The sequence below is a fragment of the Euprymna scolopes genome, chromosome 6 (genome assembly GCF_053919585.1).
Source record: "Euprymna scolopes isolate OS-2025 chromosome 6, ASM5391958v1, whole genome shotgun sequence".
NCBI lineage: Eukaryota > Metazoa > Mollusca > Cephalopoda > Sepiida > Sepiolidae > Euprymna > Euprymna scolopes.
Window position 1 is genome coordinate 112,152,673 of NC_136487.1, and position 26,114 is coordinate 112,178,786.

Here is a 26,114-nt window from a genome sequence, read left to right on the forward strand (position 1 = left end):
TGAATGTATACATTCGGTCAAGGTAAAAAATAATCAAATGAAATAGCATATAAAAACAAGTATACACCAAAAATATTCATATTCACATAAAATATCAGAATCGGGGAGGTTTAAAAAACAAAAAGAAAAAAAAAAATAAGAGAGAAAACTGAAAGTTTTTTTAAAAGAAAAAGGAAAAACCTATAAAGTGGTATAGAAAGCAGAAAAAAAAAAAATGAATATAGATTTGTTTTTTTAAATTCCTCTAAATATTTAAAATTAGCCTGGGTGCCCGGCGTTGCCCGGGTGGTTGGAGCTGTGTGTTGAGCAAAAAAAGTAGTAGACAGGCAGGCTCGAACCCGTACCAGAAAAGAGGAAAAGAATGCGAAAAAAGAAAAAAAAGTGACGTCTTTGCTGTTGTCCCATCGCCAAACCAGAAGTGACGAATGTTTAAATTAAGGCTAGTCAATCGAAAAGAGGGGAAGACTTTCGAAAATATCAGCAAAGAAAGCAACCCCTCCCTGTAGAAAAGTGCCCTTTCGAGGGTGAAGGAATTAAGATTTTCAGTCAATTTTTCAATATTTGTCGTCCGAAGGGCTGAGCTTTAAAACAATTCGATCTCGTGAAAATCCGTCGCTTCTGTAAAAAGTTTTAGGCACACATACATACATTTAAAAAGACCGGTGAGATTTATATTGACTATATTATATAGATGGATTTGCCGAGTTATTTTTTTACGCAATAACTTTTATTGCGACAACATGAATACACACACAAATACACATTATTATAGAGTGGAGGAAATAGATACAAAAGATTTAAATCTGTCCACTGATAAGCATTACTAACATTTTTTTAAGTGTTTATTATACTTATATATGCAGTCAGTCTATTATCTATCTAGACCCCTTAAAATGTTAGAAAAAAAATTAAATAGAATCGCTTTTAATAGTAACAATATTTTTAAAAAGTTATTGCACATGCAAATTAATCTGGCCTAAACTTTAAATTTGGCAAAACTCTCACTCATTCGAAAATCCTTTAAATTAGAAAACTTTTTAATCTATTGTTGCCCCAGAATAATCAGAGTTATCTTTCTTGAATTACTCTGGCCAACATTAAAGAAATGCATTCTACTCCCCAGAATCTACAAAACGAGGCTCTTCTTTTGCGAATAGCCTTTTAAAGCCATTGGACACAGTGCAACTGGCTGGTCACTTCTATATGATTTTTACAAATTCTTACGCTGTCTTTTACGTGTCTCCTTTGGTAATCGTTGTCTAGACTTCCAAAACACCACAAACAAATGTAAGTTGTATTTACTTACACATTGCTCACACATCTTCTACATCCCAAACCTCAGCAACATGTCTTTTAGGTTAGGTCTGGTTTAACCCCTTTATACATGGACACGAGTTCTATCTTACACTAGCCTGGGTGCCCGGTGTTGCCCGGGTGTTTGGAGGTGTGTTTAGCAAAAAAAAAAAGTAGTGGCAGGCAGGCTCAATCAAACCTGTACCACGAAGGAGGAAAAGAACATGAAAAAAACAAGTGACATCTTTGCCGTTGCATCCATCGCCAAACCGGAAGTAGTGAAGGTAAACCTCTAAACTAATTAAGGCTAATCAATCAAAAAGAAGGGATGACTTTTGAAAATATACCTGTATAAAAGTGCCCAGTTGAGAGTGAAGGAATGTTTTTAGCCAATTTGTTGATATTTTTTGCTCAAACGGTCGAGCTTCAAAATGATACCAATCTAATGAAAATCTGTCGCCTCTGTCAAAAGTTTTAGGCAGACATACATACATACATTTAAACAGACAGGTGAGATTTATATTATAGACTAGTGGGAGTGCCTGGCGTTGCCCAGGTGTTTGGAGGTGTAAAAGAAAAAAAAAAGTGGTAGTTGGCAGGCAGGCAGGCCAGATCAAACCCGCGACGCGAAGGCGGAAAAGAAAGTGAAAGGGGCTGAGATCATACCGCTACGCTATGACATGAGAGGAAGTGAAAAGCGTTCAAATTTATTGATGTCAATCAAAAAGTTGACTTGAAGTGAATAAGTTAAGAATCAAGCGGGCGCAGAAATGAAGGTTGGCTGTACCAGTTTTTGTTTTCCCCATGATATTGGAGAAAACCAGCTCCTCCCCCTTTTTTGCTCCAATTAGTTTCACTTTTATACGAAAAACATGAACAAACACGCGAAAGGACAGAATAGAGGGAATTTTATAAAAGTCAATCAAAATAAATGTAGAGACGACGTCCGTTCACAAATTGTACATATTATAATCTAGGAAGTATAAGGAAAGTTCTAAAATATAGTAACGTGGTCAAGAGCTCACAGTGGGCCCAGAGGGCCAATGTTTGGAAATAAAGGTGAAGCATTATCACAAATGACTTATTAGATTGTTTCAAGACTTTTAAGGCATATGATCAACTTAGGTACAATTTAATTAGATTTTAACTGATATTTGTCTCTGAAAACAGTTTTGGGACAAAACTGACCTATTTTGGCTATGTCGCAAAACGTCGCGAATCTACCGAAATTTACTAACTTCAGCGAAATATAGTAAATAGGCATTATTTCAGTTTGGATTGAGATAGGAAAGTGATTGAGGACTCGTTAGAAGCGTATGGCCAAGCAGAACGTAACGGAAGACTGAAAATTCATGTTGGGTCAATGTATCAGTTTATATGTTGGCTTTTGTAAAGTAATGACTTCGCCTAAAATTGTGTATTTCTGTTGAAAATTGCACAGGTAACAAAACATTACAGAAAAATTGCTCAGGTATCCTGGGTGTATTATTTAATTTTCTCACAACCCCACATAAAGATAAAATATAAATCAATCAAGAATAATGTCTTCAATGAGGCTTGCATACCACTTTTTGGGCAAGCCAAACAACTGATTATGTAAACGTATGGTATGATCAGTACCACCACATTCCGTACAGAAGTTTTCTTGTGTACCGAAATTATGAATGACAAGATTTGATCTTTCCAGCACATCGATCATTTTGTTCACTGGGTCAGTTTTTCTCGACAAGAACTGCAGGTAGTTACAAATGTCTTTTTTGTTTGATTCCAGTCATTCTTCTGACAAACTGCTCAGACCATGACCATCATTCAAACTCATCAGTTCTGCGGAATGATGAAGGGTCCCATGCAAGGTATGGTTCATCTGTACCCAAGGAAAATTGTCACATGGAGGAGAAGGGACTGTTTTTACCTTCTGCATCCTTTCACACAGTGTCACAAAACTTTTCCTCCGTTTCTTGATTGGATCTGCAGGTGCTCGATCTTCAAGTATTGCGCAGCTTCTTTCCATTTCACTCGTTTCTTTACAAGCAAGCTGTACATTGTCATTGGATTTTTTTTCAGTTGAAAGAAATGTGCCCATGAAGTTTTGAAGAGGTCATCAGCTTCTTTTTCATCTTTGAGACTGTGGTCCTTGATGAATTGACTTAAACATTTTGCATATTTAGGACTTTTGTTACTGCTAAAAAGTTTTGCCTGAGCAATAATGGTTTCGAAAACATGGTATTCAGAAACAAGAACAGATTCATGCTTGATGCCATCTTTACATTAATAGTAGTCTCAAAAACAAAACACACGAATGTTATCAAAACAAAACATACACCCACACATTAACAATCAAGAAAATCAAAGGCATTTCTGAAAGTCAGTATTTTGCGAAATTGCTGAAATTGCTTAATTTAACTAAAAATTGGCTACAAGAGCAAATTTTTGTCATGAAATAAGATTCAAACCACTAATAGTCACACAGTGAACTTGACATGTTTGGAATGGGTTTAATCTAAATTTTTCAAAACATGGTTTAGTATGTGACTATTAGTGGTTTTCAAGATAATTGAGGGTTAAGATAAAAAAAAAAAAAAAAATCGGTCCAATTTTTCAGAAAAAAAATGCTAAAATTTGATCGAAATTCTTTACTTTTTTGACTACTGAAGGTCAAATTTCACAACTTTTACAATGAATAAATGTTTTTTGTGACTAAAAAGTAATTTTATTAACAAATAGGTTAAAACTAATGTTAAATTGATAGTATTCTGTCATTTTCATCACTATTGTTGGCCCATCAAGGAACAAGGGCATTTTTTCAGATCCCACTTGCTGTGCAACAAACTACTATGTTTTCCAATAATCAAATTATCTTTAAAAAATTCTAGACAAGCTAAAGACTTAATTTTTTTTGTTTGTTCAGAAATTTAATGTAGTTTTAGAATTTGGTAAGTTTTAAATAAATTAAGAATGCAAATTTTTGGCCTATTTCCACTTCTGGGCCCACAGTGGAGCCCCCCCCCCCCCCCATCCCCAGAAAAAAGCATTTCGTGGACATACAAAAACGCGCTTGCCACTTTTGCCTTTTATATATATATATATATATATATATATATATATGGGACATATCCTTTTATGCTTGTCATCAATAAACCGTTTATGTAAGAATGTGCGTATATGTACATCCAATTGTTTACTATTGTCCCTTTTCTCTAATATAAATTTATTATCCATGATAACAACGCACAAAGTAGTTGCTAAAAACATAAGATATTTTGTAAGCTTAACAATATAATTTACTGAATAAATAATCTTCATTTAAAATTGGATAATTGTATGATTTTGGATGATTTAAAAAGTAACACATCTGTTAGTTTACAAATAGTAGTCTTTCAATGTTCATGTTGTATAGAGGATGAAAGCATTGAAAGGATTACACCAGTTAAATAGTTTTCCTTGTTAAAAATTAACATATCAGGTGTATTTTTAAAAAATGTATTCCTGATAATGATTAGTCTTAGTTTGTCTAAAAATGAAATGAACAAGCATTGTAATTGCGATTCATATATTTTACAGATTTTCTTTGCAGCTTTTACCATTTTTTAGCCATTGTACCCTTGAACAACTTTTCTAAGAGTTTTAATATCTAATATTTAGAGAATGTATCAAATGAAGCATTTTTTCTAGTGCAATCATTAAACATTGATTTTGTTGCCATTTCTTCATTTTTTTTTTTTTTTAAAGTTGGAACAGTTCAGCATTCTGGTTCAACACTGACTTATTTATAGAATTTTGATTTTAAAGGTAATGTGAAGAAAAAAGATACATAATGAAAACAAAGCTGTAAAGTTAGTAGTTAAAATACTTAACTGACTCTTGATGGTCTAACTGATTCAGATGCCTAGAGTAAGAACTTATCTAAAGAAATTAAAAAAAAAAAGCTGACTTTTACATTAAGTTTTGAAAATCCTTACTCCTACGAAGACGGCAGACTCCAATTGATGCCCCCACTTCTACTTTTTATGAGAGCCTTCCATATGGCGTTCATGCCTATATCAAGCTTACTAATTAGACCTTTCAAGCATAGCATGTGTATAGTCTTTATTATTTTGTTAATCACCTTATTTTGTTTAGAGAGGCTTCATTTCCTGAAAGTCATGTGATCATTGCATTGGTCAAGTAGTGCATCAATGAAGAAAGGCTCTTGAAGAAGGCTGAAGAGTACAATACTTGGAGTGTGTGTGTGTGTGTGTGTGTGTGTGTGTGTGTGTGTGTGTGTGTGTGTGTGCATATATATATAAAACAACCACATTAAGGATAACTATCCAAATCACATTAATAATACTTTTTTGTGTACCCCCCCCCTCCATGTTAATTAGAAAGGACAAGTTTTGTTTTTCCTCAAAATTAGTTCAGGAGACTTTCACATGTTATGACTATGAAAATGGATTAAGCTTGATATTTAAGGAAAACTCTGGGTCAAAATGCCCAGAAATTGAGAAAAAAAAATTTGTTTTATCAATATCTAAGATTCATAGAATAGTAAAGTTATTTACTTTTTTTTTTTTTTACACAGGCATCACCACATTATCAAGGCCAAGAGGCCACTTGAGGATAAGGGTTAAAGAGTGTACAGTAGAAATTGGACAATATAGTAATCAATTCGGTAAATTTATTAACTTATATGGAACGGCTCATCAAGAACTTGTTTACGTTAGACTTGAAGACAACCATATTGTAGTTGTCCAGAAAGCAGGAAAACGGAAGACAATTCCACAGGCATGCAGTTCTAAGAAAGAAGCTCTGTTCATGGAATCTACGTTTAGGTTTAGGCACAGATAACGAGTGGGGGGAATTATTGATAGTGTTTTCAGCCAGACGAGTGTTTCTTGTGAAAGTTTGGCGAGGGGGGACCATAGACTGAAGCTCAGTCGAACACTTTCCATAAAAATAACGATACATCAGAGACAAACTTGCAACATCTCTTCTGTGAGGTAGAGGTTGCAGGGAAGAGAAAAGGACATCCCCTACGAGGCTATAAAGTCAGGACAAGTCCTTTCTAGCAGCTCCTACCCAGATGTGGCAACAGTATTCCATCCTTGGACGTACCTGGCTCTTATATAGATAGAGAATTGCATCAACAGTGAGATATCTACTGGATTGATAGGAAGATCCCACCATTTTTCAAGTGGCCTTGGCAACAGATTTGATGTACATATTCCATTTAAGATCAGGAGTAACGGTCAAGCCCAGAAGCAATTACTTTCTTCTTTTTTCTTACATGCATGCAATATAATTTTATAAAATTATATTGGAAGATTTTAGAATTTACATCCAAATAGCATTATATCTGAACCATCGATATTTGATTTTGACGAAACATTTTTTAGGAGGTGAGGTGGGTTCTTATTCCAGTTTTTTTTTTTTTTTTTTTTTTTTTACAATACCAAAATATCTTTGGCTTTAGTTGATTAAAAAAGCAAACAGACAACTCTATTGAAGAATATGTTAACAATAGCAACGATTTTTAAATAATCACTTAAATAATGTAGAGAACTTACAATTACTATTCTCCCTTCTATTATTTAAATTATTATTGAGCATTTTTTCCCCCATATCTTATATATTAACATTCTGTGATCACTTCATATGTTTCTGCGTATGTTTTTTTGTCTATATGTAACTTATACATGTTTATTTTACTTTGTTTCTTACTATTTTTCTTTATAACTTACATGTACAATCAATCAATCCTGGGCAACACCAGATAGATACAGCTAGTAATGAATAAAAAGAATAACATTGCTTTAGCTTATAACCAGAAATATTCTTTACTTCCTGTTCATAGACTAATAAAGACTATTTTCTAAGAATCTAATCAATATGTCTAGTTTAATCTGTTGGATAAAAACTCTACAGCTGGGAAGACGAATATGGCATCCCCACCAGCTGGGTGACTGGCAGTCTAAGATAATTTGCAGTTGCTATGCAGACTCTTAAAACAGCTGCCAGGAACTAAAATGAGAACGTTTTTACTAATTGTGTGATATCATCATCGTTAAAAGCAACAGTCATAGACAGAATCTAATAAACTTCAAATTAGTAAACAGTAACAACCATTAAAGAAACAATGGAATATTTAACATTCTATTATAATAAGTACAAAAGTTTGTCTGTCTTGAAACAAAATCAACAGTTCTCACTAGATACAAAGGTTGGAATTTAGAGTCAGAATTTTTTGCAGGAATTAAAATTCATTTTTTTAGCCGACTCCCTGACTAATTGAATCCAAATTTAACAAACATCCAACCACATACCAGAATAGTGAATAAACAAAATTCAAAGTTTATCTATATATATAAAAAGCAAATGCGCACGCATTTTTTGTATGTCTCGAAAAGGCTTCGGGTTCAATCCTAACTACTTACCAAAACTGTTTTTTTAAGCCCCCCCCCCAAACACAAACACCCGCACAACGATTTTTTTTAAAAGAAGTTTTAACATTGTTTTTTTTTAATATTTAAACAGGGTTATTACTTTGCTTATTCTTTTGTTTTGATTCTAACACGCACACCTCTAAACACCCGGGCAACGCTGGGTACCCCCGCTAGTCTTAAATATATGACAATGAAAATGTTAAAAGACCAAATTCTAGCCAAAGTATTTTCATGCCTCCAACTAATCATCATCTGCAGTTTAGCGGCTGTTTTACATCTTGGCATGTGTTGAACTGCTTTTAAAAATGGACTACCAAACTAACGTATCTCTGCCAGGTCTTTATCTCTTTCAAATCCATCCTATTCATTTCATCCCATGTTTTCCTCTACCTCAACTACCTCCTGCTATCTCAACTGCTCTACCGCTAACCCAAGAACTCATTCATTCTTTCAATATGACCAAATGCACAAAATCAACTGCTCTGCACACATGTTCCTATATTATCCAAATGTAATGCCACAGATCTAGCCTGTCTTTAGGAGATTCTATTTAATATTTTTGACTTTGACAATCAAAATGTATTCCTGAATAATGCATAAAGAAAGAAATTCTATCTTCAATATTCATTTTTTAGTTAATTTTGTATTTTTTATCTTTAAAATGCATTATTTTTATTTATTTACCAGCAGAAATATTGAATGGTGAGGAACTCTGTATTTTCCTGCACCTAATTCTGAACACCATATTACAGAAAAATTTATCCCGATTTGAAAGCATCTCAACTACCACTGAAACATTCGGATCGATTGTTAGGACATTAGATTTTTTTTTTTTTTTTCACAAATTTCATTGGGTTCAATAAACATTTGATTAATAGTAAATGAAAATGTTGATGCAAGAAACACGGGCATGTGAGGTCGTCTCACTTTTTTAATATAAATAAATTATATCATGAAGTGCACAAAGAATCAGAAATCATCTATGCAGACAGTGACATTATGTATGTATTAACTTTTGTTTATCCATAACAAGGTATATTGCCACTGAAACTTAAGACCTCTGTGATAGGGGCCAGATATAAAGAGGGGGATAATCTAAGTGGGAAGTTGAGCAGCAAAATGTTTGTTCACATTAAATTTTATTTTTTGTATGATCGTATGGTCAGGGATCCAGGGAGTAGAGAGAGTATTCCAAAAGCAAGCAGCCCAAGAAAAGAAATTATTAGAGCAAAAAATTTCCCAGCATCTAAAACCTCTAGAGAGAAGGGCAGAGGGACTTTGCTGCTAGTCAGGCGAGTTAAGTTTTTTTTTTTTTTTTGAGATGGAACAAATGCAGCAAGTTCATTGGAGAACATGCCCATAAGTACTTGTAAAACAAGCATAAGGATGCTACATTGAAGCAATGTGACAGGTTCTGGAACTTGAAGACATGCACATATTAGCTTAATAGTCTTGACATGTGAGAGAGATATACTGAATCGGGTTTGTAATTTCCATCTACCAGAGTACACGCAAATGGTAAGTGAAAATATTGATACCATATGAACAGTGATTTTTGTTACTGCAGCTTTTTTTTTTTCATTGCATGATACACTTGCCAATTCAGACAACTAAGATGGGCATAATTGCTTAATTGCACAATTCTGTTACACGGGGAATCTCTAATGATTACAAACTTGTCAAGTGAACTCTAAAGTTTCTGGGAGCCTACAAAGTGACTGCTGCATCAGCATTTTTCTCTTAAATCAACCACTTCTTTAACTCGAGTATGATATCAAAACAAAGAATAATAATAGTTTCAGTTTGGAGCAGAATCTTCCTGTAGAGCTAATATATAAATAGAAGATCCTTTGGGTTTTTTTCTCATACTTATGTGTCAAAAATAAATTAAGTGCATGTCTGTATTAATAAGCCTCTTTTCAGTAATAAAGCTGACTGCCTCAAACTGTATTTGCCAGCAACAACGTTTACTTATGCCTGTAAGTACACAAATGTACATATTGAAATGTGGACAGATGTGAGTGATTTAATTGTGGTCGTAAAAGATTTTAAAAACTGTCAAGTAACAATGAAAAGTGATCACCTGAGTGCGTTAACACATCCATCAAAGCAATAAAAACAAATCTAACAAGTGCATAGATAATATGGGGTAATTACGCGTGTAATAGAAAACGCACTAGATCTGTCAAAGGAAGAAAAGAACTCAACGATGAAGAGGCATGTTGCAAATGTTACGAGGCAGAAATAACAAGGCAACAGTTCTGAGAATGAGACAAGACCTCACATAAACTTGGCTTGTTGGATAATAAAGTACAAAGCTAGTTTGACCTTTTACATAACAGTCAATTATTTAGCAATCACTAAGCCCAGCTTGTTTGATATGATATAAACTTCCTAACTATGAATAAAGAGAACAACAATATCACATCAAAATATATGTTGCATATTACTTAGGTGTAATATGCTTTAGAATTAAATGTACATTGGATTATTAGGTACACGTGACAAAGTTTGACTCTTAAGGTTATGAAATCATATACAAGTAGGTTTCTGATTGGTTGGTTCAATTGTGTGATATAGGGACCAATAATGTCCAACTAAAATATTTTTCAAAGACTGATTTTTTTGAACATCTAAAAGAAAAGAAATAGAACAGGAAGGACACATGAACGCCTCTGAAGTTAAGACTTTACAATGCATTCATAATTCCTATTGCTATACATGTGAAATATACTGGTAAAACAAGAGAGGAAGCTCAATGATTTTGAAATTAAATATTTAACAACTACCCTTGGAGTCATTTTGCAAAATAGAAGGCAAACATCAAAAAGAGGCTTAATATTAACAGATATATATAAAAAAAAAGATTAATGTAGGTATATTTCCTGGTTATCAGACTCCAGCCGTATAAAAGAAAGCATATAAAAAAGAATTCATTCAAGAAAGACCATTAAGAGGACAACCAACAAAGATGGGCTAACCACGTAGGGGTGGAGACTGGCATGCTGCTCTTAATTAAAAGATCGAGTTTCAGGAATCAGAATCAAGAGTTTCGTCTACAAATTTAAATCATTAAAAACAAACAAAAAGTGTTGAATTCACATGTTGAAAAACATGCTTGTACTTTTTGAAATCAAAACAATAATATTAGTGGTCACAGGTCGTCTACATTCTTTTATACTGGATGACGTCATTATTTTCTTATTTCAACATTTATGATGTTATAAACTATCTTTTCAAAATGAAACCATTGTTATATTGCAAAAGAACATCTTTCTCGATTTACATATACTAAACAGAAAAGACAAAATGCAAAATTAGCAGCAACAGCGACAGAATATGAATTAGTAGAAGTAGCAATAGTATCAATAATACAGATCAGCTGCCAATAGCAATGGCGGCACTGTGTGATGCAACGTGTTATTACATCTTGATTGGATATAACCAACACATGAAAATGTCAGAAACTATTTTTTTATATCCACATTATCGATATATAATTCATTTTGGCAAGAAAATTAATCGAAAGGACGTATTCAACTTTAAAAAATAAGACTCTTTGGAGACATATCTTAATTTGACCAACAAATTCAAGAAACACTATGAGAATATAATTTTAATTGAAATCTATTCGCAGATTTATTAAAATGCATCTAGAATGGACAAAATGTTTCTCTAAAAAGATTACTCCTCACCGAGAGCCAAAGATGCTGAAATTAACACATCCAACATAAAAGCAATTGCCTTTCATGCAAGATTGTATGTCTAAACTATGTTCGTGTGTGACATGTAAATTCGATCGTTCTAGATTAATTTGTTTTTGAGGTAAAATAATCTGTAAAGAATAGTTTCTATTTAACTCATCAATGATGTCCTGACAAGTAATACCACTTCAGAGGTCAGAGTGGGCCTGAGATTACTCCAAATTGGGTCCTTACAACTCCACTCTATGCACCCAAAGGTCATATACAGGATCTCTTCATGTAGGATACAAACATGTTCCAGCTGGATCTCCAAGAGTAAAGTATCCAGAACATTGTCAACCTCAGACTACAAGAAAAAAAAAAAAAAAAAAAAAAAAAAAAAAAAAAAAACACAATATTCACAGCTTTTGGTTTTGTGTTTTGTTGAGGTGGGGGGTGGGGGTCATCATTTGCATTGTTTTTACTTTGACTATTATCCTCACTGACGATATTTTTTCTACATTTCTACCAATGTATCGTTCGATCTTGTTCAATTAAAAGATGAAATTAGTTTTTGATGATATCAAAGAATCTGGATACAAAAACAAAGAAAATGACATTGTAGTTGTATTTTTTATTTTTCAGAAATAAATAGTTCCTAATATTTTACAATTCAAAAGAAGAAAAAAAATTCCTTAACTAAATTTATAACTGTTTCACCTGGAGCCTAAGGAAATAATTTATTTTTTATAGATATCAATGGTCAATACTTTTCTATAAATATAAATTTTTTCTGAATACAAATTTGTTCAGAATGACAAAATTACCAGCACAGAGAATGCAGCAAAATAAAATGAACACACAAACCTAACATACATATAACGTACATACCAATGCAATCTACAAGAATTTAAATCTACGTAAGCTAAATGTTATGAATTGGCAATTCAAATTAGTGACATTATCAGTAACCACTATATGTTAACTACACAATACTTATTTTTTGTGGTGTGAAGGCGGCAAACTGAAAGTCCACTAACTGGGTTAATATATGGAAAATACCCCCCCTCCCCCAAAAAACAAAAAACTGACTCTGGTACGTTTTAACATGTTTTTTAATATACTAAAAGTTTACAAAAGTATGACCCCCCAGAAAAGTGTTTTTTTTTTTTTTCAAGATGGCGTCTAAGATGACTGTCGAAACCTTTGAACAATCATAACTATAACTATCAACTCAAATTTGATGATCTGGGTGTTTCTTCCTACATTGGGGGGGGGGAAGGGTAAAAAACACCTTAAGATCATAAAAAAATGATATTGGTCTATAACGTGCCCATGTTTTGGGGGTGGAAATGGCATTTTCCATATATTTGATTGGATCTAACTGCATAACTAATTCACATCTTTCTCTATTTCAGATATGATTCAATCATGAGTGCAAGCATAGTCAGTCAAACTTCTTGTCCAATCTGCGAGGAGGAGATTGAGGATTCCAATGATAACTGGGTTGCAATTTAGTGGAAGGAGGTAAAAGGAATGATGCCAGTGTAAAGTGGAAAGATGATCTTGTAGTTGAAGCTGGTGCATAAAAACTGTCATCAACAATACATTAATGTTAAAAACATTAAAAGCCATGTTGCAAAGAAAAGTGAAAAGTGAAAAGAAAAGAAGCTCAAGTGAAGCTTTTGATAGTGCAAAAGGACTGCATATTCTGTGGATATACAATCGATTTGGACAAAGGACACTTTAGCTGAGTATGCATGGACAAATTTCTGAAAACAATTTTGGATTTTGAATCTTGTACAGATGATTGGGGACTGATTGTAAAGGGTCGCATTGCATACCATTTACGAGATTTACATGTAGCAGATGACCTTTATCATTCATATAGTAGAAATTTTAGGAACCTCAAATCTGTGCTTTTTGAGTTTCAACATGCCCCTAATGCCTAGCGCAAAAAGCCAGGCCGTTATAAAGATGAAGATAAGTATGAAGCATTTCAGAAAATGTGTGTTTACCTAGAATTGAACAGTAAGGAACAACTGTGATATCTTTGAGCTTCATAATGAAAAGTTATCTTTCCAATGTCAGAACCCTTGGAAATATCTGTTGTGAAGATTGCTCCTGATCGTACCATAGATCCTGCTCTTTCCTTGTCATGTCAAAATTAGATCTTAACCTTGAAGAGGTTTTGATATACGAGCTAAGCCCATATCCTCTAGCCCTCTTTGAGACCAGAAACATTCTTCGAAAAGCAGATAAACCTCTGCTTGCTCAGGCAATTTGAAACCGTGTTGCAGCTTTTTCAAATGAAGCTGTAATTAAACCTAAAACAGATTGTTATGTGCTTGATGGGGGGGGGGGGGCTCTTTGCTCCATCGTTTAACATGGAAGAAAGGTAACTCATACAATAGCCGAGTCTTATGTAGACTTCACTGTGAGAAATTCTGGACAAGCAATAGTGGTGTTCAATGGATATGGTGAATGCCGCTCTATAAAAGACAACACATATCTGAGACAAAGAAAAAATCTGCACCCTATAATTAGTTCCACAGCAGAAACAGTTTTTAGGCAAAAAAAAGAGGGCTTTCTATCTCATGACAAAAACAAGACAGACATGACTTCTCTCATTAGCACAGCACTAACTGAAAGGGGATGCCATGTCATTCAGTCACCAAATGATGCAGATGTTGCATATCGTTAAGGCAACTGTTGAACTATCATCACTACATCACAACATTGTTTGGTGAGGATACAGATTTACTAATCCTCTTCCTTCATTAAACCAGAACAAACAATGAAACTTTACTACAGTTCTTATGCAAGCAAACAGTCAAAAGAACAATGTATATAACATTAACCTGTTGAAAGAAACTCTATAACATGATGTATACATGGAGTTACTTTTTATGCATGCCTACTCAGGCTGTGATTCCACTTCAAGGATTTTTGGCATTGGAAAAAAGTCTTCCAGAAATTAGTGAAATCTGATCCTGTCATGCAGTCCTGTGCGAGTGCATTCACTCTTCAAAACAAATCTCAAGAAAGGATATCAGATCTTGGTTAAAAACTGATGGCTGACTGCTTTGGAGGCAAGTCTAATGATACACTATCATCACTGTGCCATACCATTTTCACCAACAAAGTGGCAACTGTTGAAGCATTTGTCACTTCTAAAAGGCTTCCTCTAATATCATCAGCAACAAGTTTCCATAGCCAACGTGCATACTTCCAAATTATGATATGGCTGGGAAAGACAAGGGAAGTGAACCCAATTGAATGGGGATGGAAACTCGAGAATGATCAGTTAGTTCCAGTTATGACCCAAAACAATGCTGCACCTGACAAACTCTTGGAAATTATCCATTGCGACTGTTCAGAGCGATGTAGATTATCTCGATGCAGCTGCAGTCATTATGGACTCCCTTGCCAGACTGAAAACTGTAACAATATAAACACTCGAGAGGTTGATACTGAGGAGGAGGATGACACTCAAAATTGAAACTAAAACTTGTTCTATGTGAATAAAAGTTATTAACTAATATAACCAAGTTTTTTTTCTTTTTTTTTTTTTACACAGTGGTCACCACTTATCAAGGCCAGGAAGCCACTCAGGGATAAGAGTTATTGCAAGTACATTGCGTTAGTGTGGAGATTTGATGAAGTGTTAACTTAAGGGGGCGGTTCATTAGGAATTTGTTAACGTTAGACTTGAAGACATCCAAGTTGTAGTCAGGTGGGAAGCAGGCAAACGGAACAGAGTTCCACAGGCGTGCAGTTCTAAGAAAGAAGCTTTGTTCATGGAATCCACGTTTTGGTTTAGGCATAGATAAAGAATGGGGGAAATTTTTCACAGTGGATTCAGTTAGACGGGTGTTTTTCGTGAAAGATTGGCGAGGGGGGACCAGAGATTGGAGTTCCGACGAGCACCTGCCATGGAAATAACGATAAAACAAGGATAGGCTCGCAACGTCTCTTCTGTGGGAGAGAGGTTACAGGGTAGAGAAAAGGGCATCCCCCACTAAGCCACGAAGTCTATTTTGTACTCTGTCAAGGCAGGATAGGCTGTTTTTAGCAGCTCATGCCCAGATGTGGCAGCAGTACTCCATCCTTGGACGTACTTGACTTTTATATAGACAGAGAATTGCATCAGTAGTGAGATATCTTCTGGAGCGATAGAAGGATCCCACCATTTTTCCAACAACCTTGGCAACAGACTTGATGTACGTGTTCCATTTCAGATCAGAAGTAAAGGTCAATCCCAGAAGCTTGTCAAAACATGGAGCCTCTGCAAGACGAGAGCCATCCATTTCAATTGATGCCAGATGGGGATCAGAGCGTTGATGATATAAAGATAGAAGCTTGGTTTCAGATGCATTAAAAGTAACCAGCCACCTCTTCCCCCACTGTATCATGCTAAAATAAAGAATAAACGCATAGGATTTATCTCTCATAGAAAAATTAGCTGCCTTAAAATGCTAGAATGGCCTAGAAATAGTGGATTATTTTACATTTAATTTTTGTGAAACCAATACTCCACTCTAAATGAGTTGTTTTTATTTTTCTCTTTCTACCAAGTTTTTAGGATGTTCACATGTGATTGCCCTTAGCCCTATCACTAACCCAACGTCTGAATGGTAAGCCTATTCCTACAAAAACCCTCTGAAAAACACACGTAATTGTCTTAAAAAAAAATTTTTTTTAATTAAAAAAAATAAATACACAGGATTTTCTTAGAAACAAAAATTGGTTAACTGCCCTAAAAAGTTAGAATGGCCCTAAAATCTAAGATTATTTTACATTCAATTTATATATATTTCATTTCTTCCAAGATTTTTTTTACTGTGTTCATATATCATTGCATAGAAAAAAAAAAAAAAAACCCCGGAGACACATATTTGGAGGAGGCAGAAGGGGGCGATTTAGCAGGTGTTAATCTATAATAATACCAAATAAATCTTGCATTTTTAAACAGTCCTAGTTGCTGGAAAAACGATTGGATCAGTCTACCACTCTAGAAAGACCTCACCCCTGATGTAATCATCTCCCTGTACTAGACATACCTAAAGATGGAATACTGTTGCCACTCAGAGCACCCTTTCCAGTTTGGCAGTATAAAATAGACTTTGAAATTTAGGGGGTGGGGGCATCTTGTCGTCCCTACAGCCCCTTTCTCAGAGAAAAGTGTTCATATTCTTTTTCAACTTTCTCATTATTTTCATAGTAAGTGCTTGCTTCACCGAATTTCACTCTCTGGTTCACCCAGTAAAAACCCATCTAGATACAACTACTGTAAATGATATTCTTTTCTTTGTGTAACTAAAGCTAAACGGAACTTCCATGAGCAAAGTTTCTAAGAATTTCCAATCTGTGGAACAATAACACAGGGCTGCTTTCCAACTGACTACAGTATGATCATTTTCAAGTCCAATATTAACAAATTCTTGTTGAGCTGTCACTTAAAGAATCAAATTTTGCTTATTTCACCCATTTCCAATTCTCTCAACATGTCTCATCGGATAACTGACAAACTTAATAATGAACAGCGTTTGGGTCTTTGATAAGCAATTAAAAAAAAAGAAAAGTAGAATCATAAGTGACTAGCCATTGTCTAAAATCCCCACATGTTGACTTTTGTGACTCAAGATATGTCGCACACCAAAGACAAAGCTGGCTCAACTCAACTTGCTACAAGTACAAATATACAATTCATTGAACACAACTTACAATTTTACCGATAGCTGGAGTAGAAGGGGATGGATCATACCTTTTCCAACAGCAATTGTTTATTACTGAACAATAAATCCAATACGACTTTAACTCAGTATAGTCGATTCCATAATCCATAATGCTATCCATTATGCCAATTATGCAGCCTTTTATCAGTCGTTTATACAATAGATAATTCGTGACACTTTGAGTTACAGTTTGTCAAGATAAAATGTCTTTGGTTTAATAAAAAACATCATTTTGCGAAATCATCCAGTGTGTGGTTATCTATTTTCCCGATTTAATGGATGCTATCATCCTTTAGTGACGTCATCCACTGCACGGTTATCCTCACCTCTGTATTAATGGATGATGTCACAAAACGATGATGTCATATAATGTGCATAAAAAAAACAAGATGAGCATAATACAAGCAACTAAATTCTTGACAATGTTTATCCTTTAAATTTGCTCCTTTATTTATTTATTGAAAGAGAACAGCTGAGTTTAAACCAAATAAAAATTAAAAAATAACTGAGACTAAGAAAACGAAGTTAATTACGAGCAGAGTTTAATTTTAGATTTGATCCCAAATAAATTTCTGCCATTTACGAAGCCTCTAATCGTTATTGTGTGACACATAACATTTACATTAATTCAAAACATAAGATACATATAATTGCCGGGGTGGGGTGGGAGAAGCGCGCGCGCACACACCCACACACACTTGGAACCGCAAAAAAAAAAAAAAAAAAAAAAAAAAGCAGCTCTCGTTCCGCCTATTTTAACTGCTACTACCAAAGTAGAAACGGTAGCTACAACATAATGATTTAGCCAAGGACGACTCACTCACCAACCCACTCAATTTTTTGGTTAGCTGCCGTAACTTGGCATTATTGTTAAGAAATCTAGAGAGAACTAGATTCATGCCTTTCCAAAAGGTAGAATTATAGATTTTGAAGTGAACAAAAGCAGTTGCAACAGCATCAACTAAGATGATTCTGTTTTCTATAATGGTAACGATTACATCATTCCGTATCTCTAACTAAACATCAATTATGCACCAATGTTTTTAGGCGCTTCTTAATGGTCTCGCTGTGACAGAATAGACAAAGCCTTCATTTTATGTTGTGGACAAATAGGCATAATTTGTTTCAAAAGATAATTATCATTTCTAATGCCAGGAAATTCAAATTCTAAACAATCAACAATAGTATACATATGTTGGTTAATTTTACTTTTTGCCCCTCATGATATTAACAAATAAATGTATAAGAAGATTTTTTTTTTTTTTTTTTGTGCACGTACATAATAATTTGAAAATTAATTTTAAAGAAAAATAATCACCCAGTTCTTGATAATATACTTTTCACACCTGTCAGTATCCTTAGTATAGAACGAGTAACAATTTTTTTTATGACCGTTATTATACAGTGCACATAACATTTTGTTTTTGAAGATACAATATTGAAAAATACAGAAATTTCTGATAAGCCTTCAAACTGAAATGACAGATTCATCACACAACATATTTTAAGAAACAGGAAGAAGCAACTATTTAACCAACCAATCAAATTAAAAACTGAGAAACAGTGGAGTATTTAGATAAGAGAAAAAAATAGCATTTCTTGGCTTTTTGGTAAGAGACTAAGTGTATTTTTTTTTTTCAGTAAAGGAGAAATCCTTTTAGATCGAGGCAATTTTTATTTTTGTTCTGATCCAGAGTGTCTCATTTTGGGAGTTGGATTTTCCCCAAATTAAAACTGACTTTGCATCTAAGTTTGCAAGTAGGAATCGGCATTCAATTATGAAAATACTTGAAAAGTCTGTAGATGTTTAGAATAAATTTTCCGTGTGTTTGTAAAAGAGCAACTTTTTTTTCAACATGAATGGACATAGATACAAGATACTGTTAAGTCAGCTGCAAAAAAAGTACTCTAGAAAACTCACAGTGCCAATATCCTATTCCTCCATAAAGCTACCATTCAGCCATGCATGTAGCATTGTTGCCATATCGGAACTGGTGCAGCAGTCACTAGTCTCTTCAAGAATGCAAAAAGAGTCTCTAACCTAATAGGTCCTGCACTGTCTACCAACCTCCAGCTCCTGCCACATCACCAATGTTGTATCCCTATGCTTGCTTTACAAGTACATCCACAGAATGTGCTCTGATGTAGCTCCCCCTCCCAATGTAAACATCCAACCAACTTAGCAACAGCAAAATCCTACTCTTACTATAGAGGTGGCAAGATGTCGAAAAACTTTTTATTCAAGTAACTTCTTTTCTTGGATTGCAAATCTTTGAAATTCCCTTTCTGTCCTGTTACTCCGACCAAAAATTTAAATGCATGTGAACAAACATCTTTCTGCACAACTCCCCACTTAGGATGCCCACTACAAATCTGGCCCCTAATCACAGTAACCTTTTATGTCTCAGTGACTATATTCCTGGTTTCTGGTGAAATAAAGTTATAAAAAAAATTTTTTAAATCAAATAAATTTGGGATTTCTAGATTGGGAACAACAGATCTTGACAAACATTATGGGAGCTTCTAAGTTAGGAAGATTTTTCCTAAATTAATTTAGAATTTGGTAATAGCTCAGGCAGAAGTCAGTAGTCATGAACTTATTTTTTCAGAAGACGGTCAAGTTTTTCTAAGACTAATTCCACACAGCAGCAAACTCTCCATAGATATAAACTTTGAACTGCTTCCCACTTACAGCAAGGTTAAATATGAAGTCAGTGTAGCGTGAGAGAAAGGGAATTCAGTTCCCCGTGAGACCACTCTAGAAGGATACAAAAGTAGAACAAACATGTAAATATTTGCTGGTAGACAATCGGCAATATACTCTTCTTAAAGGAGGAGATAATGCTTGGGAAGATAACCTCCTAAGAACAAACTCAAACATACTTTATTCCAGTAAAAATTCGACCTCATTTTTACTTCAGCAAGTATGCAATAAAGAATTGAGTTTGCAGTTCAGTTGTCTTGCCATGAAGACAGTTAAATGAAAGTAGGTCTTAAATATGGGTAAAATACAGCTCCCATAAATAGGTACTTCCGATTGGAACAAAAATTTAAATTTCTCCTTCACTGACAGGAGAGAAATGAAGTACAGCACCATAACAGATACTACACTTTGAAATATTTGCAGAAAATATAAAATTACATTAGACAAGGCTATAAAAAGTGTGATGAAAAATTGGTGTTGGTTATCGTTGGTCAGAAATAAAATAAATAAAATCATTGTCATTGCCACAATACCACATTTACGCTACTTAGATATCCACACTTTAATTGCAAATTTTATATGTACATGTATACAAGGATTTCATTGGAATGAAACGAGACGTGGCGAAAAAACAAAAAGTTTGATTAGTAAAATTCTCTCAACGCTTTATAAGTGCTAGACCACTCATTGTTTTCCAGTTTGTTCAGAACTAAAAATAAGCAGGTGAATCTCTAAGTGGGAGTGGGATCCAAGTAGGAGAGAGTTTGGAAAATAGGTGCAACTCTTCAAGGCAAATGCTATTTGGAAGAGGCTAAGAACAAAATATTGAAAGTAAGGAGTGGGCATCTTCAAGGATTTCTATTAACAAAGTGGTGGTGGTGGAGACTCATTCACGGCAAGAAGCTAAAACTTACCCGAATGGTGGGGTCATAACGGGAACAGGAACAAAATGCCCCATGCTCGGGCAAGAATGACATATTCATAACAGATTCCTTTTTGTACACACAAGCTTGTTACCTCTTTTCAAAAACTGAGGAATGTAATCTTTTTCTATCATATCAGATCTCCACTTTTAGCTGCTGCTTGAGAATGTGATCCGATCCTGATCAACAAAAGATTCCACCCTTTAAACAGTTCTTGGGCACAATATCCACACCACCACTTGTGCAATGGCCAAGATCTCGGGGAAAACCATTTGTTTCTCCCTGTTCTATGATGGCCAGACGTTGTTGGTGCTCGACTTCAGACTGGATCTCCTCCTATGACCACCTGAACTGCTCAATGAACAGATGTTCAGCTGCCTCCTCACTAATCTCTTAGTTCCTTTCTAATAAAATGAGAAAGGTTATTGGGACTGAGGATGCTTTTTTTTTTTTTTTTTTTTACCTCAACTTGGCACTCTGAGGAACTGCGATTCAACCTACGATGGCCCTTGACCGCATGGTGAAGAATGAGGCTGGGAAAGAAACTATCGACCGCAGGATTCCATGTAGATTCCTCTGTCAAAATTCAGCCTAGGAAAGCCCGTTTTTCAATTACTTTTGTTGAACATCCTCAAGCCTCCCTCAGGCAAACGTTGGATACAAACCTGTTGGCAAACTCAAGTCTTCTTTCTATCTGAGTGAGTGTTAAACCTTTCCACCTTTGACTATACCTCAGACCAATCCCTTATGAGCTTAAGTCCTGGTCTAAACCATATGCCAAGGGTACTACATTTTGGTCTTAACCAAAAAGCCATGGTTGAGTTGGAAGTAAAAAATTTTCAGTAAACACCACACATCCGAGTTCAACAGTATATTTGGCTCAATATACAAGTTGTTTATAGTGATGAAAGTAGTCATTTGGATATATGAGCTCAGTTTAGCAATATCTGTCTTTTGCAAAGGGTGAGTTTAAGTGAATTGGGCTATTTGAGATGCACTGTATAGGCGGGATTTTTTTAAGAGAGATTATAACCTATATATGAGGTAGTTTCCATCTCCACTTACAAGATTCTATTTTTTACTGCACAGTGTAGTCTTCCTGTTTGCTCAGCATGCAGTACCATTTTTTTGGATGTAATCCCTTTTCTCTTTGTTGTCTTAAATGCTGTTACTGCAAACCTTTCAGCTTTGTAAGCTCATGTTATTATAGTTTCTACCTGGAGATTGTCTACGGTCCACAGGCTGGATTATGTTTAGGAGTAAAGTGCAACATTTTACACCATCTTAACCCCTCTCCCATCTCAATCTCTTCTTAGTGAGACTAAAATCTTTTGCAAATAATAAAGATGAAGAACAATGAATGCAGTTGAAGATTACCACTTGCTTCTTGAGAAGGCTGATGTGCTAGGCAGAGGAGGAAGTTTGGAGTTGGGACTTTTGCAGGAGTCAAGAGTTGTTTTTTCTTTTTTTAAGCAACTCTAATGCCTTCTTACCCTGGCACAAGTTGCAGACAACAAAATCAAATTCTTTCTGAAAGACTTCAGGTCATTATAATAATTTTGGTTGAGAAAGATCTAGTGTAGCAAAATTATAGATGGGATATATGGATTATGTAGGAAAAAAATTTCTGCTTCAAAATTAAGGTTTGTAGCCATTTTTTTTTTTTTTTTTTGCTGTTCCTTATAGGAATGAGGCTCTGACTTTATAAGTTCAGAGTTTACAGAATGCCATGAATTCTGAACTTATAAAATTTTCAACAGGATACTAAGTATTATGCTTATAATTTTTTTAGATGAGGACTGATAATTCATATTCTTCAGGCTACTGTTCTCATCTTGAGGTTTATTTTCACGTTTTGGTCAATATAATCTACCTTCTTCAGTTGGATGTGATTGTGAATTACTTGGGACTTCTATCTAGTTGTGGCTAACAGAAAGAAAGCATGGTACTCCCATGATTTAAATAAAGGATTCTGTTTGAAACTTTGTGCAGAATCTAGAATTCAACAGAAAAATTCCAGAATTTAACAAGACATACCTGAAGAAGACTCAAGGTTACACCAACCAAAACGTTGTGAAAATAACACTCAAACTGAGAATAGTAGTGTGAAAAATCCAAATAATACAGAGGATTCTAAGTGTTAATCCAAAACTGTTGATGTGGTTTATTTCATTTAATAGTTGACTGTTAGGTCATATTCACAAATTAACCTTAAAACTGTACAGAACACATTCATTATTGATATATTGTTGAATAATTTAATAGTTCTCAAAAATGTTCTTTGGATTCTTTTTTTTATCATTATAAATGTTAAGATTTTACTGACTTAATGTGCTGCCCCTTTTCAAGTTTAAAATAAACAATTACGAAATCAACTTGTTTTGGTGATCTAACAAAAAAAAAAAAAAAAAAAAATGGTGCATCAAAGTGATTATGGTGTATATTGTTAGCATTCTTAAGATATTTTTCTCCCAAGATAAATTATGCTTCACTTTTAAAGCCAACAAAAAATTATAGCTTTTAAGAGAAAGGAAGAAAACGTGAATGAGCTGATTACTTTAATGCTTATAATGTTAGTTGTGCTTAAATCTGTTTCTCCAATTTTAATGCCTCAATGTTGAACAGTTTAAACTCGTTTCTTCACTTCCACATTTTCAACATTCAAGGATTATTCTATTTTTTGGTTTTATTTTTCTACTTGCTTATTTTGATTTATTTTTTTTAATTTAATTTTTTATTTTCTCCAGGCAACAAGCATTTTTTTTCGCTATTTTTACGATGTAGACATTTGAGAAGCAAAAGATTAATGAGATTGCTGTTTGTTGACTATAAAATGTGAGTTTGAACAAATAGATGAAAAGATAAATGATGAAAAAGATAAAGAGAAAAGAGAAAAATAAAAAAAAATAAATGTAGTATTAGTTGATTTTTAACAAATCCAAAAAAAAATTTTTTACTTTTAATGACAATTTTGAACTAAATCAATTAAAACTAAACATTAATAAAATTTGGACAAGGGATTAATCCTTTTTGCCTGGAGCAACTTTTTGTCCCATCTAAAATGCTCCCTGTTGAGGTGCTGGATATTCCAAACATACTAAATCGCCCTTATGGGGAGGCAAGTAACTACTGACAAAAAAATGACAAGTATAAATAGATTTACAGCATGTTTAAATATTGGTTCTTATTGGAGCGTAAATGTTAAGCAACACTGAGCTTGCTTAGTAACTAGATGAGAATACTAGTTTGAAAGTAGAGTCTACGGTTTTGTTTGAAACTTAAATAACGTCTAGTTCGAAGTACAGTTGGATATTACTCAACATTTGATTCATTTTAAACTCATCGAGCAGGCATCCTTTTTATCTGACTGGCTTTCTACTTGAGATGTTATCCATTGTCTTTTAAAAGACAATGGATAACATCTCAAGTAGAAAGCCAGTCAAATACAAATTCAAATGGAATGACGACAGATTGTATCTAAAAAAAAGAAAAAACTGAATAAGAATAATTCTTTAGAATGTAAACACGATATAAATGTTTAAATAAATAGATATACACCTGAAAGAAAAAATAGCAATTTTATAAATGTGGAAAGAATGTTTTTATTAAAAACACAACCAGATTTCATAGACCGCCAAGTAACAGTTTATGGAAAAAAAAGGGAGGAAATAACGACTTTCTGTTCAATGAAAGAGTTATGTCCCTTATGTTAAAAAAATTTCCTGTCAATGACCGAATATATTGAAAAATGTTCTTTCAATAAAGACTGAAAGAACATTTTAAAAAGCCATTGCTATAAATATTGTATTCTGCTTTACAAGAAATTTTATAGAATGTTTTTTCATTACATAAAATCTTTAAAACTAAAAATAAAGCATTTTGTTTTGTAAAATTAGAAATATCAATCATTAATCAAGATTAGTTTAATGTACTAACAAATTATTACTTATCAAAACTCTAAGGCCATTCGAGGATGAGGGTTAATGAGTTTGTTAGGTCAGTGAAACAACAATTTGGGGATTATTAATGATAGTTGAGACTGATCAGAAAATAATTTTTTTATAATATTTTAGGCTATGGATTTATTTTTCATATAAACAGACATATGGTATATTGAGCATGATAACTTAAAAACTTTGATTATGAGTACTTGATGTGTTTGAATATTGATGCATATTCAATATACTTTTTAGATATGAAAATTAGTTTAGTAAAATTTGCGTAATTGATAGCAGTTATTTTACCTTATTCAACTATCGTTTCAGCTATATGAAATGTCTATTTATTATACAAACATTATTGGTTACATATGTGCATACATGTTTCAGTAGAATCTCAATTCAAAGAGATCACCTCATCAGACCAAAAAAGAGGACTATTGAAACGAGATTCAAGTTTACATTCGTTTTTTTTTTTTTTTTTTTTTTTTTTTTTTTTAAATATAGCCGGATGTGATTTACGCTCTGAAAGAAGAGGGGTATAGTTTGTGAATATGGACAGTAGTGGTTTTGGAGGGGGTGAAGGGAGTAGAGTGGAAGTATGATCTTGTGTGGTCAAGCTATATACCAGCTCTCTTCCATTGGATTTGCATCTAGGAAACCAATATATATATATATATATATATATATATATATATATATTTGTTATTCTGTTCTAGCCGAGTATGGGGCTAGACATTCACCTACTATCTCATAGATAGATCTTTTTAAGATTCTAACAGTCTCTTTAAGTACAGTTGTTTGAATTTGTGTTGTCCAGTAAATAGTAAAATATTAGTAATTTCAAAAAATTTCTGCAACATACGTTACGTGTGAATAGAATGCTAAATGCAGTTACTAATTAATAAGAGCTAAAATGAAATCATGATCAGAATTACAGGTGTCTATCTGATCACAATTCAAGGATGAATTGCGATTAAATGTTTAGTTCCAATTATATATATATATATATATATATATATATATATACGTACATACACACACACACCTAATATATAAAAGGCAAAATGGGTGTGAGCGTTTGTGTATGTCCACAAAAGGCTTTTTGCATTGGGCTTCTTGTGTCAGTTAGATTCCACAAGAAGTTTTAACAAACTTCCCAGATCATAATATCTAACATTTGCAAATGGACATTAACTATCAAAAAAAGATAGACAAACAAAATTCCTACCGTGCTGTCATCTGTTGTTTGCTGGCTTTTTCGTATAAATAAATCAAAACTTATTGGAACGCAATCGCCTGGCTTTGAGCCGGGTTACTGAGACAATTACTATTTTAGATACAGCCAGAGTGCCCCCTTTTTTATTTTTTATTTATTTATTTTTTTTTGGGGGGGGGGGCTAGTTTTCCTCC

General features: G+C 33.9%; 1 protein-coding gene across 17 annotated transcripts in view; it reads right to left on the reverse strand.

Moving 5' to 3' along the window:
* The window catches only part of LOC145277872 (uncharacterized), a 623,323-nt gene that overhangs the window by 232,076 nt on the left and 365,133 nt on the right, over window positions 1-26,114 (reverse strand). The window contains exon 1 of one of the 17 annotated variants that reach the window (XM_080129855.1): window positions 17,166-17,272. The exons of the other annotated variants lie outside the window; for them this stretch is intronic. Within the exon in view, the coding sequence (XP_079985981.1) occupies window positions 17,166-17,257 (92 nt within the window). The 5' untranslated portion in view covers window positions 17,258-17,272. Of the gene's footprint in view, window positions 1-17,165; window positions 17,273-26,114 lie in introns of those variants that run through there. 17 annotated transcript variants of the gene reach the window in all.